This window comes from Geotrypetes seraphini, chromosome 8 (genome assembly GCF_902459505.1).
Source record: "Geotrypetes seraphini chromosome 8, aGeoSer1.1, whole genome shotgun sequence".
Taxonomy (NCBI): domain Eukaryota; kingdom Metazoa; phylum Chordata; class Amphibia; order Gymnophiona; family Dermophiidae; genus Geotrypetes; species Geotrypetes seraphini.
Window position 1 is genome coordinate 111,148,853 of NC_047091.1, and position 14,140 is coordinate 111,162,992.

The 14,140-nt window shown below is 45.5% G+C and overlaps 1 protein-coding gene across 3 annotated transcripts in view; it reads right to left on the reverse strand.

Annotated features, from left to right (window-relative positions):
- Positions 1–2,670: 2,670 nt before the first annotated feature.
- Positions 2,671–14,140, reverse strand: part of HMG20B (high mobility group 20B) — a 50,021-nt gene continuing 38,551 nt past the window's right edge. For all 3 annotated transcript variants that reach the window (XM_033957137.1, XM_033957138.1, XM_033957139.1), the window contains 3 exons: positions 13,502–13,717; positions 7,503–7,635; positions 2,671–5,427 (listed from right to left, as the gene is read on the reverse strand). In XM_033957137.1, coding sequence (XP_033813028.1) covers positions 5,415–5,427; positions 7,503–7,635; positions 13,502–13,717 — 362 coding nt within the window. In that variant the 3' untranslated portion in view covers positions 2,671–5,414. The remainder of the gene's footprint in view (positions 5,428–7,502; positions 7,636–13,501; positions 13,718–14,140) is intronic.

The following is a 14,140-nucleotide window of genomic DNA, read 5'->3' on the forward strand; positions in this document are numbered from 1 at the left end:
TGTGACTTCTTAGAGTCAGATTCTAACGGGATAGAGAGAGCCGCTGACATTTCCCGAAGAAATTTGGTGAACGAGGATTGTTCAGGCTTGGAACCGTATCGATTGTGGAGGGTTCCTCGTCGGATGAAGAAGCCTCATCGTCGGTACCGGGTTGGGATTCTTCCCAGAGGTCCGGGTCCCTGACGTCGGTGTGTATAGGACGGGACGGTGGTGTGGATGGTTCTGCGTGGCGAGTCTTAGAGAGAGATTTGCCAGAACGCATGGAGACGGTACCGGGGGAAGAAGAGCAGAGCCGGTCTCGGTCTCGGGAGGCTTGGTGTCGGTCCCGATGTCGGAGAGGATCGGCATCAGAGTGTAGGATTGATTGGTTCCGCTGAGAGCACCGGCATGGACGTGTTTAATGGTACCAATGGAGTCGACTCCGGTGGTATGGTGCGAGGCTCGGGCCGGTCTGGTACCGGAAGGAGCGGGGCCAATATTGTTGGCAACAGGTGTTGTAGTTGTTGCTATAGCTGCTTCTGTAATTGAGTTTGGAGTATGGCCGCTATGCGGTCGTCCAGAGGAGGCACCGGTACCGCTTTTTTCTTTTTCGGTACCATAGGTGCTGCTCTACGCCCCGGCGATGAGGAGGCCGATGACGAGGCACTCACCGAAATCGGAGCGGAGCGTTTACGGGGTCGGCTTGATGCCGGGAGGACCGGTGTCGCCGCTGTGGTAGGAGGGCGCTCAAGGGAAGTGGAAGGCTTCTTAGCCGGCTTACCCGACGCTATCGACCCCGAGGAAGGATCAGGCGGTGTCGAGGTAGTCGGTGCCGACTTTAGCGGCGCCGTCGATGGTGTGGCAGACTCCATGGCAGATCCGGTACCGAAAAGGATGTTCTGCTGGATCTGCCTATTTTTTAACATAAGTTTTTTAAAAGTGGCACAGCGGGTGCAGGTGTCAGCCCGATGCTCTGGACCCAGGCACTGTAAGCACCAATTGTGCGGGTCAGTGAGAGAGATCGGGCGTGCACACCGCTAGCACTTCTTAAAACCCGGCTGAGGGGGCATGAATGGAAACACGGCCTCCGCAAAATCAAACCCGGAGGCCTGTATGTTGGCAACAGGCCCCGCCGGGGCCGGCCAGAAAAATAAAGGAAAAGACAAATTTAAGATTTTTTTTTTTTTTTAATACGAAATAGAAACCCGAAGGGAAAAAAGCAAAAAAGGAAGAAAATTACGCGAGCGGGAAGGCAAAGTAGGATATTTCAACAGCCGTTGAAAGCACATGCGTCTTCTTCGCTCCGCGGAAACGAAGAAACTGGGGACCACGCTCTCCTCCATCGAGCGGGAAGGCACCCGCGCATGCGCGGTGCGGTCAACTAGAACTTTCTAGTTAAAAGTGTCCGTACCGGGGCTCCGTCGGTGACGTCACCCATACGTTAAGAATATGCTGCCTGCTTGTCCTGGGATAATTATGAATATGGAAAATTATGAAGATTTTGAGCTTGAAAGCAATAGAATAGAAGTTGTAAAGAGTTTTAACCTTTTGGGCTCTTTGGTAAAAAGGGAGCAACTAGCTAGAAATACTCCACAGAATAGCAATCAGTCGCTCTATAATGAAGGCTCTTGATAAGGTATTTAAAGGCAAGGAAATAACAGTTAAAACAAAGATCAAATTAGTCCATGCACTCATTTTCTCAGTGGTCAATTACAGATGCGAAAGCTGGACATTATGAAAACAAGACAAAAAAAGGATTGACTCATTTGAACTCTGGTGATTCTTTGCATGCCATGGACCACCAGGAGAACTAACAAATCAACTTTGGACGAGATCAGACCAGATACGTCACTCAAAGTCCATTTACTTAAGTTATGGCTATCTTATTTTGGTCACACTGCTAGAAGAGAAAGATCACTGGAGGAGGATATCATGTTTGGGAAGACTGAAGGAACTAGGCAAAGAGGGCGGCCTGCAACTGCAATTTACTGATTTAAAAAAAAGGTTAGGCCAAGTTTCTGGAGGAAAAGTCCATAGTCTGCTACTGAGACAGACATGGGAGAAATCACTACTTGCCCTGGATTGGTGGCATGGAATGTTGCTACTATTTGGGTTTTTGCCAGGTACTTGTGACTTGGATTGGCCTCCGTGAAGATGGGATAGAGCTAGAAAGATGGACCATTAGTTTGAACCAGTAAGGTTATTCTTATGATCTTACAAATTTAGAAATTTGTCCAAGATTCATGAGTGAAATGAATCTGAACCATTGCAAGCCTTGAGCAGAATCAATAGCATTATGATCTTCTATATAATCCTCAAACTGCTTTATACATTAAACAGCATCAGGAAAGTAAATGGGGGAAATGCTCCACTGTTTTATTTTCTTGAGTGATCTAGAGATAGACATGTAATTGAAGCATATGCAAAGGGGCAGCCTGGAGATTACAATGGCAGGTGAAAAACCAGGGAAGCCAGGGTTAAATCCTTGTGACCATGGACAAGATTTACAAAGACTAGGAGACTGACTTCCACTGCCTTGGGTACAGCTTAGACTTTAAGTCCATTTGAACAGGGAAATAACTTCTGGACCTGCTGTTAACTTACCTTGAGCTCAGCCTTGAAGAAAAGTGAGCAATCAAATCTAAAATATATATTTAAATCCAGACACAAAATAAAACCAAGTCACCAGAATTTTCAATCACAAAAAAAGTTCATCTTTTATTAAGAATATGAAATTCATCTGCTTGTACATGAACAGTGATAGGCTGTAGACTTTGTAAAATATAAAAATGTTTGAGGAAAAGCTGTCAATAGTATTCACCTCAAACCTGGCACTCTTAGAAAAAGGCCACATAGACTAAACCTTTATGGGTCAATATTAAGCCCGCAGCAGTCCGCATTTTTAAAAGCACTCACAGCTTATGGCTATTTTGGGCCCAGATATTCAGTGCTAAGCCATATCCAGTCACTAGTACTGAATATACAGGTCAGCAGTGGTACCCAGAAGTTATGTGGGGATGGCTGATATTCGGTGCTGTATTTGCATAGCTCACCAGGTAAAGATGGGACTACTGTTCTATTTAAGTGGTCCTACTTGCCCCGCTAGCTATGTGGGGACCAGCACTGAATGTCACCAGTGCCCACATGACTGCCTTCACACAACCTGGACAGTACTGTGGTGCCTGGCTAAGTGATGCTGAATTTCTCCTCCTGACTTGCTCAGCGCAGTTTAACTGGGCAGAAGCCTCTCCAGTCAAATCATTTTGAATATCAGGTCTTTAGCTTATTTATAGGAGGCCTCATAGAGCAAATACAAATCAGTCGCTTGCTTGCCTAGTACACCCATGACCTGAGCATTCATTGGCTGTACGCAAAACATTAGGCTGTGTAAGTGGAGATTTCCTAGCAGCTTGGGATGCTACATCCTCCACTGCTTGGATAGACCAGGGAGGGAGAGAAAAGGCACCAGAGAATAAAAATCAGACATATATAGAAACACCTCCCCCACACACACTGAAGACATGGAAATACTAGACTACATTTTAAAAAAATCTATGCAGTAGTGAGATATCAAAAATAGATACGTTAAAAAACCTTATTAGTGATTCAAATGTACAAGCTAAACATCAGACTACAGTAACTAGATCAGCTCTTCAAGGCCACACAACAGATCTGGCTTCTAAGGTAAACAAGCTACGCAAATTAGTTTTATTCTCTATGAAAATACATCTGATTATTTGTCATCAGCATCCTAAAAATCTCATCTGTTTGTAACCCTAATTTAGAATCTCTGATCTACATGTCGTCTGCACCAATTTATTTTAGCTTTCAACGAATGCTGTCTGTGGGGCGTCCCAAGCCAACATCCAGATGAGGCTCTAGCCGTAAACACTGATCCATTCCTTTCTGTGTGTGCATACAATGACTCTATATAATGCTGGAACAAAATGCAAGGTGAGTTCCGGTATGTCAGCTGGCTCAAGCTCATCAGGGCATGCATCTCTCTCTTATTTCTTCAACTCTGGTTGCTCAGCAGGAAGACAAGTTTATTGCATCACTTTGTTGCATGTAGTGTTTGTGAGACATTTAGCAAATATTTGATATACCGCCATTCAAAATTAGTATCATCAATCTACAATCCAATAAAATAATCAGACTAGAGCCCCTTAACATGGGAACAGACCCTAGATATTTTCCTACTGGGTAATCTGGCACCAGCATGACCTGTATGTAAACACTGATATCTCTTGTGTCTCCTTAACAGGGACGACTCTGTTTTCTCTACTGCACCCATGGAAAAAAAATTTGAAAACAGAGCCCAATGTGTCTTAATCCCCTCTCCATCTCCGAATGCTACCCACCTTTCCAAACTGTTAATTCTCAGGGTGCTCTACACACAGGCAAACATTTGCCCTTGGCTACACAAAACCTTCACACTGCTTTAGTTCTGTACTGGGCAGATGTTTGGGACCAAAGGCAAAGGTCACCTCAAAAAAACGATAAAAGAGGAGTTTGAAGGGACTCAGTGATAGGGTTAATTCTGCAAGGTGTGCGAGACTCCTGGGGCAACAGTCATGTACGATGATTCCTAAGGGTGGCATTTTTCAACCACAGTCAGCTTCAAATTCTGTTCACATCAACTGCCCATCCAGTCTCTGGCACAGCAGATTCAAAGCTGGACTTTCATTCTTTTGTGAAATGCTTTTCACCCTTTTTTTGCTCTGAGCCGCCTTTCTCATGCTGTCCCCCGTTTTTCAGATAAGATGCACATTAAGCAGTAACAATGGGATAATGCGTTGCCATTCTCCATCACCTCTTCTCATCGCTTGATATCAGAAAAAAAGGTTCTCTCTAGAACGATATGTGCAAACAACAAATAAAAGCTGTGATGTTTCCTGGTAGGGCTGTGCATTCATTAGTACATAGGCAGCAGTACTGGGTGGGCTGCTGGGGCGATGGCCCTACCAATATTTTACATAACACAGTATCAGCCACTAAAGAGGTTGGGAGAGGGCTGAAGATTTGTTTGTTTGGCCCCTCCAACCAAAAAGGTGTTTCACTGCCCTTGCATTAGTATGCACTCAGTTCATTAATGTGCCTTGAAAAAGCTTTGTGTAAAATTGATTTAATGCAGGTTAAAATATGAATTAACATCTGCATGTATTAAAAAGTTCTAATGCATGTTAAAACAGTTTTTATTAAAATGAGCATATGAAATTAACTGAAAAAAGCACACCCCTCAAAAAAAAAAAATCAGGAAAAAAATTAATGGAATTGTTTGTTTTTCTTGTGCACACCTCTAGTTCCAAGACAGGAAGACAATTGAATCTAATTGCCTATGAGTATATAGACCATGAGGAACGGGACCACCTGATTCCAAATTCCATGGTCCTCTTTCAAGATGCTCAGGAGAAGAATATATACTTCTTTTGCATTCAAAAGTTCTCACTGAAATGAAAGAAAGAAAGATAGATAAACCTCCTGAGTTTCCAAGGCTTAATACGTTCTTCCTTTCTCTTAAAAATGAAAATCAGGGAAAACATTTGCAGGGGTTGAACTGCTGACTACCTGAAATTGCTCAAAATCATGGAAGGGGTTTCTGACTGGTATAGGTTAAGATTACTATCATGTCTTCAAATGGGTTAGTTTTTATACATATCATGACAGTAACAAACCTCTCTCCTAAGCCAGATTCTTTATGATGCTTTTTATTGAACTAAGAGAAGAATTCTCTCTTGCAGAAGAATCCTCTCTCTCTAAACACTTCATCTGAAAAGAGAATCTATGCATTCTCAAAATTCAATCATTCCCTTCAGATAATCATGGTTGTGTCCAATTAAAGATGCCACAGGTTTTGGCCATCATACAAAGGCACCACCTAGTGGACATACTTATGAAACACATGCATAACAATATGAAAGGAGGCACACTCTACAACTCCTGACTGAAGGGCTGATTATCAAACTTAACGCCGGCGCTAGAGACAATTAGTGCCGGACTAATGCTGCCATTAGTATGTCCTGGATGCTTTAATGGGTTTCAGCACCAACTGTATGTAAATGCATTCAGTATAAGTCCAAACAGTAATGCTTAACCCCACCCCTCCCAAATATATATATATATATATATATATTCAGCATGTTTAGTGCTGGAAATTTAACACCTGGTCTAGTACAGCTTTGAGGGTTGGTTGCATCCCTTCTCTGCTACCAACCCTGCCCTGGATGGGCTTCCCCAAAATGCACACTTGAGCCATCCTCCCCTCCCTGAAACCTAAAAAAAATCTCTGGTGTTCTGGTGGACTCCTTCTGACCCCCAGAGGCAGGAGAGAGTAGGTATCTCCACCTGCTTCCTACCATGGGAATGGGGAGCAATCTAGGGGGTGGGAATCTATTACAATAAATCACAAGGGCCAGTAGTGACCAGGGGCGTCTTGCCCAGGTCAGGTCAGTGGGCCCGCAAGACCATTTTTTTTTTTTGTGAAGGGGGCTAGGAGGGGTCCACCGGATCACTGGGGATATTTTTTTAGATTTCAGGCTCGAGCTTTTTTTCTTCAGGAAAGGTTTTTGGGTTTTTGGGTTTTTTTGGGGGGGAGGGGTAAGAGTCTATGGCATTCTTCTTTTTTGTTGTTTTTAACTTTCCTGTCAGCATCTGAGCCAATCAACGCTCAGCCAGAGAAATGAGCAGCAAATTACTGCTGTGCTGATTTTTCTGCACTGGATTCAGGGTAGAGTTCCCTCTAAAATAAATCTTTTGTGTATCTGGCACTGAGGGAGTCCCCAATGAATATACTTGTAAACCTGCGGGTGCTTAGTCCTTGCGAAAATTTGAAATTCTGTCCCCTTAGTCTTTGTTGTCTTCAGTCTCACAGACAAACTCTTAGTAATGATCCAAAGCAGTGGTTCTTAACCTGGGTTCGACCGAACCCCAGGGGTTCGGTGAGTCAGTCTCGCGGGTTCGGCGGAGGTCAAAACACACCTCCGACTCATATAGCGCATTGGTCACGTTCAATCATCTATCAGTTATTCAGTGATTTTGATCAAGACTGATCGTGTACTCGGTTTCTTGATCTATCAATCAACAGCAGAAGTCACATTGATTTGCAGTAAATTTCATTATTATGTTATTATTATTTGAAATATAGGAGAACTTTTTTGTTTTCAAAATTGATATTATTTTTTCCCTCACTGTATACCTATGTTTTGAATTTGTAAAAATCATATTTTATTTTTCCAATAAAGAAGGGTTCGGTGAACACGCATATGAAACTGGTGGGGTTCAGTACCTCCAACAAGGTTAAGAACCACTGATCCAAAGGATGGCTGAAAAAAAATGCATTTCCTAGTCAAGAGATTAGATGACCTGCCACCCCATCTCTTTGGAGATTACACTCTCTCCATCGCCCCCAACTCCTTTCAAGCCTTTGATTGCCTGTCTATCCTGGCCAGAATCTCCTTGATGCGAACCACCAGCTTCTCATTCTGCTTGGGGTTGTTCTCAGCTCCTTTCAAGCCTTTGTTTACCTATCTATCCTGGCCAAAATCTCCTTGATACGAACCACCAGCTTCTCATGCTGCTTGGGGTTGCTCTCAATTGCATTGTGCAGTCTGGTCATATAAACATCCAAAGTTGCTAATGTTGGGATTTCTCCAGTGCCTGCGCAGGAAAGAGAAAATGTCATACTATTTCTGTGGTAGTCCCTGAGCACTGGAGAACATACACAGATATCCTATATAATAAAACCATAAGCACACATGCGAACTTAGGGTTTCATGTTCCCTGCCGCCATGGTGTGCGATCCATGGCCGTGTTCTATTTTAGAACCCGGCGGCAGGGAACATTCTGACCACTCCCCTCCTCCCGCCCTCACTCACCATTTGGCCAGGCAAGCTCTGTCCCTGCCCGCGTTCTCGGCAGGGAACACATTTCCCACCCTCACTCGCCGCTGCCGCCGATCCTCCTCTTCAGAGCAGCCTGTCCTGCCCTCACTCGGGATCGCGTCAGAGGGAATGTGCTATCGAGTTGAAGAGCGGCCTGCGAGGTTCGCTAAAGCCGGCCACCACGATTGCAGGCTGCTTTGAAGAGGAGCAGGCCAGAAGACGCCGGGATGGAGGGAAGGTAAGAAGCGGATCAATACCAGGGGCCAGGTGGAGAGGGAGAGGGAAAGGGGGCAGCTTTGGGGGAGAGGTGTGCTGGGGATAGACAGTTTTGCTCGGGGGGGAAGACAGAAGGGGCCATGGGGAGACAAGGAGAGGGAAAGGGTGCTGCTTTGGGGGGAGGTGTGCTGGGGACAGACAGCTTTGCTCTGGGGGGAAGACAGAAGGGGCCATGGAGAGACAGGGAGAGGGAAAGGGGGCTGCTTTGGGGGAGAGGTGTGCTGGGGACAGACAGTTTTGCTCGGGGGGGAAGACAGAAGGGGCCATGGAGAGACAAGGAGAAGGGTAGCATATTTGGGCCAGACATACATAGAGGGCAGCGCTGCAAAGTGTTGAAGAGTCTGAATGAAAAACATGCGAGCAGGAGGGAAATTCTTCACATTATTCATTTATTCAACTTGATATACCACTCCCAACCCTCCTAGTCTTTAAATGGTTTACTATCAAACTAAAGAACAAATGCTATATCATCACACATTCTCAAACTGGCATCTAATATAATAAAGCCCCAAGCGCGCATGCGCACTCCCACCAGCGTGCTCCCGTTTTCCGTGCGCTGTAGGGCACCGTAGGTAGGAGTGGGCATGCGCGAGAATCCCCCCAAGGGGATGTCGGCCGCAGCAGCGGCTGTCGGCGGCTGAAGGCCGCAGCAGCGGCTATCGGCGGCTTCCCAACATTCACCCCGTTTGCAGCCACCCTTGGCGGAAGATGGCTGAAGCCTGGCTGCAGGAGGAGCATGCTCCACGGTTTATGGCCTCACGGAGAAATATGTCAAACAGACTTTGGCCAATAGCAACTGGAAAGTTAGTCTATTAAAAGTGAATTAGCCATTGAACAGTTCTTCAGTTGAAAGACTTACGGTAATTAATGGCTTGAGCAAGCACATAGAGAAATATTTGCTGTGAAACTTAAGAAGGAATCGGAGCCAGAAAGTACTCAATATACTTGACATACATCGCCATCTCATAAAAGTGCAATATTTTCAAAGGAAAGGTTGGGTTTATTATTAATATCTGTTTGTTGACATTGTAGGCCAGGGAGGAGCTGCGAGAGCTCCGCAGAGGCAGGAGGTGAGGAGAGAGAGACATAGACAGATGGCTGAGAAGGACAGAGGGGAGGGGGACCAGGAGAGATGGTAGGGGATAGGAAGAGATAGACTTCAGGGAGTGTGGAGGGGGAAGGACAGAGGGGGACAGGAAAGGGAAATATGGCAAAAGAGGTGAAACAGGGTCAGAGAGAGATGGTAGAGGGTGTGAAAGGGGGAAAGGGAGAGATGGAAATGGTAGGACCACTGCTGCTTTGGGGCACTGAGGGAGGAAAGGTTGGTACGTCAGGACTGCTGCTGCCGCCTCGGGTAAGTAAAGACCCTGTCAGATGGGCCAAAAGGGTACAAAGGAAATGGTGAAAGGTGAGATGGTGGGACTGGGATCAGTGGGAGACAGGGTCCGGGCATGATAGAGGCGGGGCATGGGTGAGGTCAGAGTCAGGGTCAGGGTATAGGTGGGGCTATTCTAGCACCCGTTACTGTAACGAATGTAACGTGCTAAAACACTAGTAACAATTTAAACAGATAAAAGCAGGACTTTAAATAGTTCCCTGACTTTTAAATAAGACAATTCTAATTGTAAATGTAATGGTAAAATATTTTATTTGGGATGGCACAAAATAGTCACCTGTTGATATCTTCGTAGTTACTATTTCCAGATAATCTGGAATTGATAAAAGTCTACCAAGAAGGCCACAAAGCTGAGAGATTTATTTATTTATTTAAGTTGTTTCCTATCCCATTCTCCCAAAAAAGCTCAGAACGGGTTACAGGTTGACATACATAATATAGTTAACAGGTTACAATTTGCCATAGTTACAATACAAGTTTTTATCCTAACTTGACACATACTAGGGATCCAATACCAATACACAGATTACAGGTTAGATTTGCCATAGTTCCAGTGCAAGATTTTATCCTAACGCAACACATACCAAGAATCTAGTACCAATAAATACTTTTTTTTGTGATTCATCGGTTGTGGGCAGAGGAGTTAGGTGAAGAGCAGTGTTCCCGCTAAGCTGCGCTGGGGTGCGCGGGCGCACAAAATATTACCTCGCAGCGCACAAGTTTCTCGTCACAGCGCACACAGTGTAGAGCACAGTTCTTCAACCGCCGGTCCGCAAACAAAATCTTGCCGGTCCGCGAAGGATTCGGTCCCCGCCGCAACGAAAGGCCGGCGTCAGCTGACTTGCAACTTCCTGTTGCAGTCGCTGTGCCGGGACTCCTGCCTTCGCCGGGACTCCTGCCTTCCACCGCGTTTGCCTCCTGCCTTGTCTCCGCACCTCCAGACCAGCAGCGGCAGCTGTGTATGCTTTTAACTTCGGCACAGAGCTGCCCCTAATCAATAGTTTAGCGCGGTTTCATAAGGCAGCCTCGGGGCCTTTGCTAGGCCGGCCCACATCGCATCATCGAAGCGGGCCGGCTATCAAAGGCCCCGAGGCTGCCTCATGAAACCGCGCTAAACTATTGATTAGGGGCAGCTCTGTGCCAAAGTTAAAAGCATACAGAGCTGCCGCTGCTGGTCTGAACTCTTGGGCCGCTGAAGGAGGGCAAAAAGCAGCTGTCCTGGAGGTTTCCCTTCCTCTCGCCTTTACAGGTTCCTTTTTTCCACCTTTTTTTTTTCCCTTCAAACGGCAACGGGCCCCAGCATCGACATCAATCAAGTAAGTTCCACTGTCAATCAAGCGGTTCTGCTCGGCCAAAGCTTCCCCTGTGACATGAGCCACCCTCAGGGGAAAGAAAGTGACCCACAAAGGTGAGGGGAAGGGGGGCAGATGATGGAAGTTGGGGGGGGGAGAGAGAGAGAGAGAGAGAAGGGGCAGATGATGGAATGGAGGAGATGAGAGAGAGAGAGAGAAGGGGACAGATGATGGAAGTGAGAAGAAGGGAGAGAGAGCAGAAGGCAGATGGATGTCAGTTGAGAAGGGAGAGCAGATGCTGAATGGAAGTGGGGAAAGAACACATACTGGATGGAAGGAGGAGATAAATAAAGGGGGAAGAAAATAGTAAGATAATGGAGGGGTGAGGGAAAGGGGTGACAAGCTGTGTGTAGACACAGTGAAAAGAGGGAAACGGGACTAAATAGTAAGAAAGAATTTAATTTAGATGGAGGCAGAAAATAGAGAAGGAAGACCAGAGAAGAAAAGGGAAGAGAGAGCAGAGAATGATCAGATCTGAGTGGAGGAAATGAGAAGAGAGATATGCTAAAAACCACAGGGGGGAGGGAAGGATAGAGATGCCAGACCATGAGGGGAACAGAAGGAAGATGATGGATGCTAGACCAAATTGGGGGGTGGGGGGGGGCAGGAGGAGAGATGGCAGGGAAAGACAGACAGTGAATGGAAGGGGCAGATGCTGGACTGAAGAGACAGAGAAGGTTATCATGCTGCTGTACCGGGCCATGGTACGCCCTCACCTGGAGTACTGCGTCCAGCACTGGTACTTTAAGAAGGACACGGTACTACTCGAAAGGATCCAGAGAAGAGCAACTAAAATGGTTAAGGGGCTGGAGGAGTTGCCGTACAGCGAAAGATTAGAGAAACTGGGCCTCTTCTCCCTTGAGCAGAGGAGATTGAGAGGGGACATGATAGAAACATTCAAGGTACTGAAGGGAATAGACTTAGTAGCTAAGGCAGGGAGAACGAGAGGGCACTCTCTAAAGTTGAAAGGGGATAGATTCCATACAAACGTAAGGAAGTTCTGTGGTAGAAAGCAACATATTTATTTGGCTCATAACTTGCTGGCGCCCGATATTTTTAGCTCACAGTGAAAAAAGTTTGCTCACAACACCCGCCCGCTTAGAGGGAACACTGGTGAAGAGGTATGTTTTTATTACTTTCCTAGAGTTGGAGAGTCCTTCAAGGGATCTGCGGGGCTGTTGATTCTATTGGCCTGGTATGAAGTGGGAGTAGGAACGTCATTTGACAGTTTGCAGTTGAAGTGCCGACCAGGGGGCATTTTGAGGTGTATGTCATCCTGCGAGCAGAGGGAAACTGTTTGGCTCGTACGGAGGAAGTTTGGCTGTCATGTAGTCCTGAGATGGTACAACAAAGATGCTAAGTAGTGTGGTTCATCTATGAAGAACTTTAAATAATAAATACATGGTTTTCAATTGAAAAGACTGTAAGCTCTATAGAGCAGGAGCCATCTCTTATTGTATATTAGTGTTGCATACATCTAGTAGAACTGGAGAAATCGGTAACAGTGGTAGAATTTGAAATTCAACAGGTAGCCAAAGTAGTTTTATGAGTAAGAAATGTTGAAGAATTGCAGTCATGTTAAGTTTTATGCTCATCTACCCAAAGAAGTAAAAAAAAAAAAAAAAAAAAAAGAGAAAGGAGGACAGCAGAGCAGACTGGATGGGTCCATTTGTACTTAGCTGCCAGTGCCACCATGGAGTATATAACATGATCCCTGTTATAAGAACAAGAAGATATTCCAGGTTGTGTTTACCTAGTAAAACACTTACTAGGTGACTCCCAGAAGGGCTGGGCTAAACCCTACATATTGTGACTCTCAACAAGTCACACCACACTTGCAGATTGCCAGATTGTGAGCATAGCTATATTTTAGCCATTCCGGTCAGTCAGTCCTCCATAACCCCAGGTACTTTAGATAGATTGTGAGCCCACCGGGCCAGATAGAGAAAATGCTTGAGTACCTGATTGTAAAACCACTTAACCTTGATAGGCAGTATATAAAAAAAACCTAATAAACTTGAAACTTGATATATTACATTGTATGGGTTGAAGCAGGTGCTCACAGGCTGAACTGGCAAACACTTCCTGCTCCACAGGAAAATTTCTCTTTCATAGAAGATAAGGTAAGCTCAAGTTTTTGCTTGTAAATTTGATGCAAATAATACTTAAAAAAAAAAAAGAGGATACAGGTAAACAGCATGTTTCACACAGCAAGACACAAAATCAAAGCATTAAAAACAAGGGTGATCAGATTTTCCTCTATCTCCAGTGAGGAAGGAATAAAACGCAATGGCCTCAAGTCACAGCAGAAATGATTTATGTCAGACAATGGACCAAATTTTCTAGTAACAAAGGAGGACTGATATTAGAAGTTATCTGAGGAGCTAGAGGAATATCTTAAGAAGCAGGTTAGATCAATCTGTCTGGGATGGTTTAGGTAAACTGGATTTTGCACGGGGGGGGGGAGACTTAATGTTTTCCAAAGCTCACTTCCAATCCTATCACTATATGATGTTAGAGTACCCAAGGGTACATCTGGCCTTATGTGACCTCCCTAGTCCCTTCTGGCCCTCTTATTCTGCATGCCAGTTTGCGAAGGATCTCTGGCCTGCTCTCACCTGGGATAGGAAGAGCGGCAAAGCTGCTGGTGAGCAGTTGGCGGATGTTTTGCAGCTGGTGCTGAAGCATCAGGGTCTGCCTCTCTTCCTGCGCTAGCTCCTGCTCCAGTTTCTCTCTGGCGCAGCTCATGTTCTCCGTGTGCCTCTGAAGAATGGCATTCTGCTCCTCAAATTCTGTGTTAATCCTCCGTAAGCGCCTCAGCTCCGCCTCACGGACTAGCAGAACACACACACACACAAAAAAGGGCAATTTCAGTTCCTGCATCAGTAAGTCTCGTGGGAATGGAGTTTATTTTACAAACCATTATTAAAGGTACCACTTCCTTCTTTCCTTGAATCTCCTCTCCCAATGGGTTATTACAGATGTTTCTTTGTTTTTATTTTTTTTCATACTGGGACAGACAGAAGGTCCATCAAGCTCAGGGTCCTGTTTCTAACAGTGGCCAATCCAGGTCACAAGTACCTGGCAGAAACTCTTATCTCAGGAATAAGCAGTAGAGTTTCCACAAGTTACACCTTAATAACAGTTTACCATATTTTCCCGCATATAGGCCAGGAGGGGAGGTGGGAGGAATCACTCCTGTCCCACTAGGTCTTACGACAGACCCAGCAGAGGCGGGTGGGAGAGGGCGGGTGGGT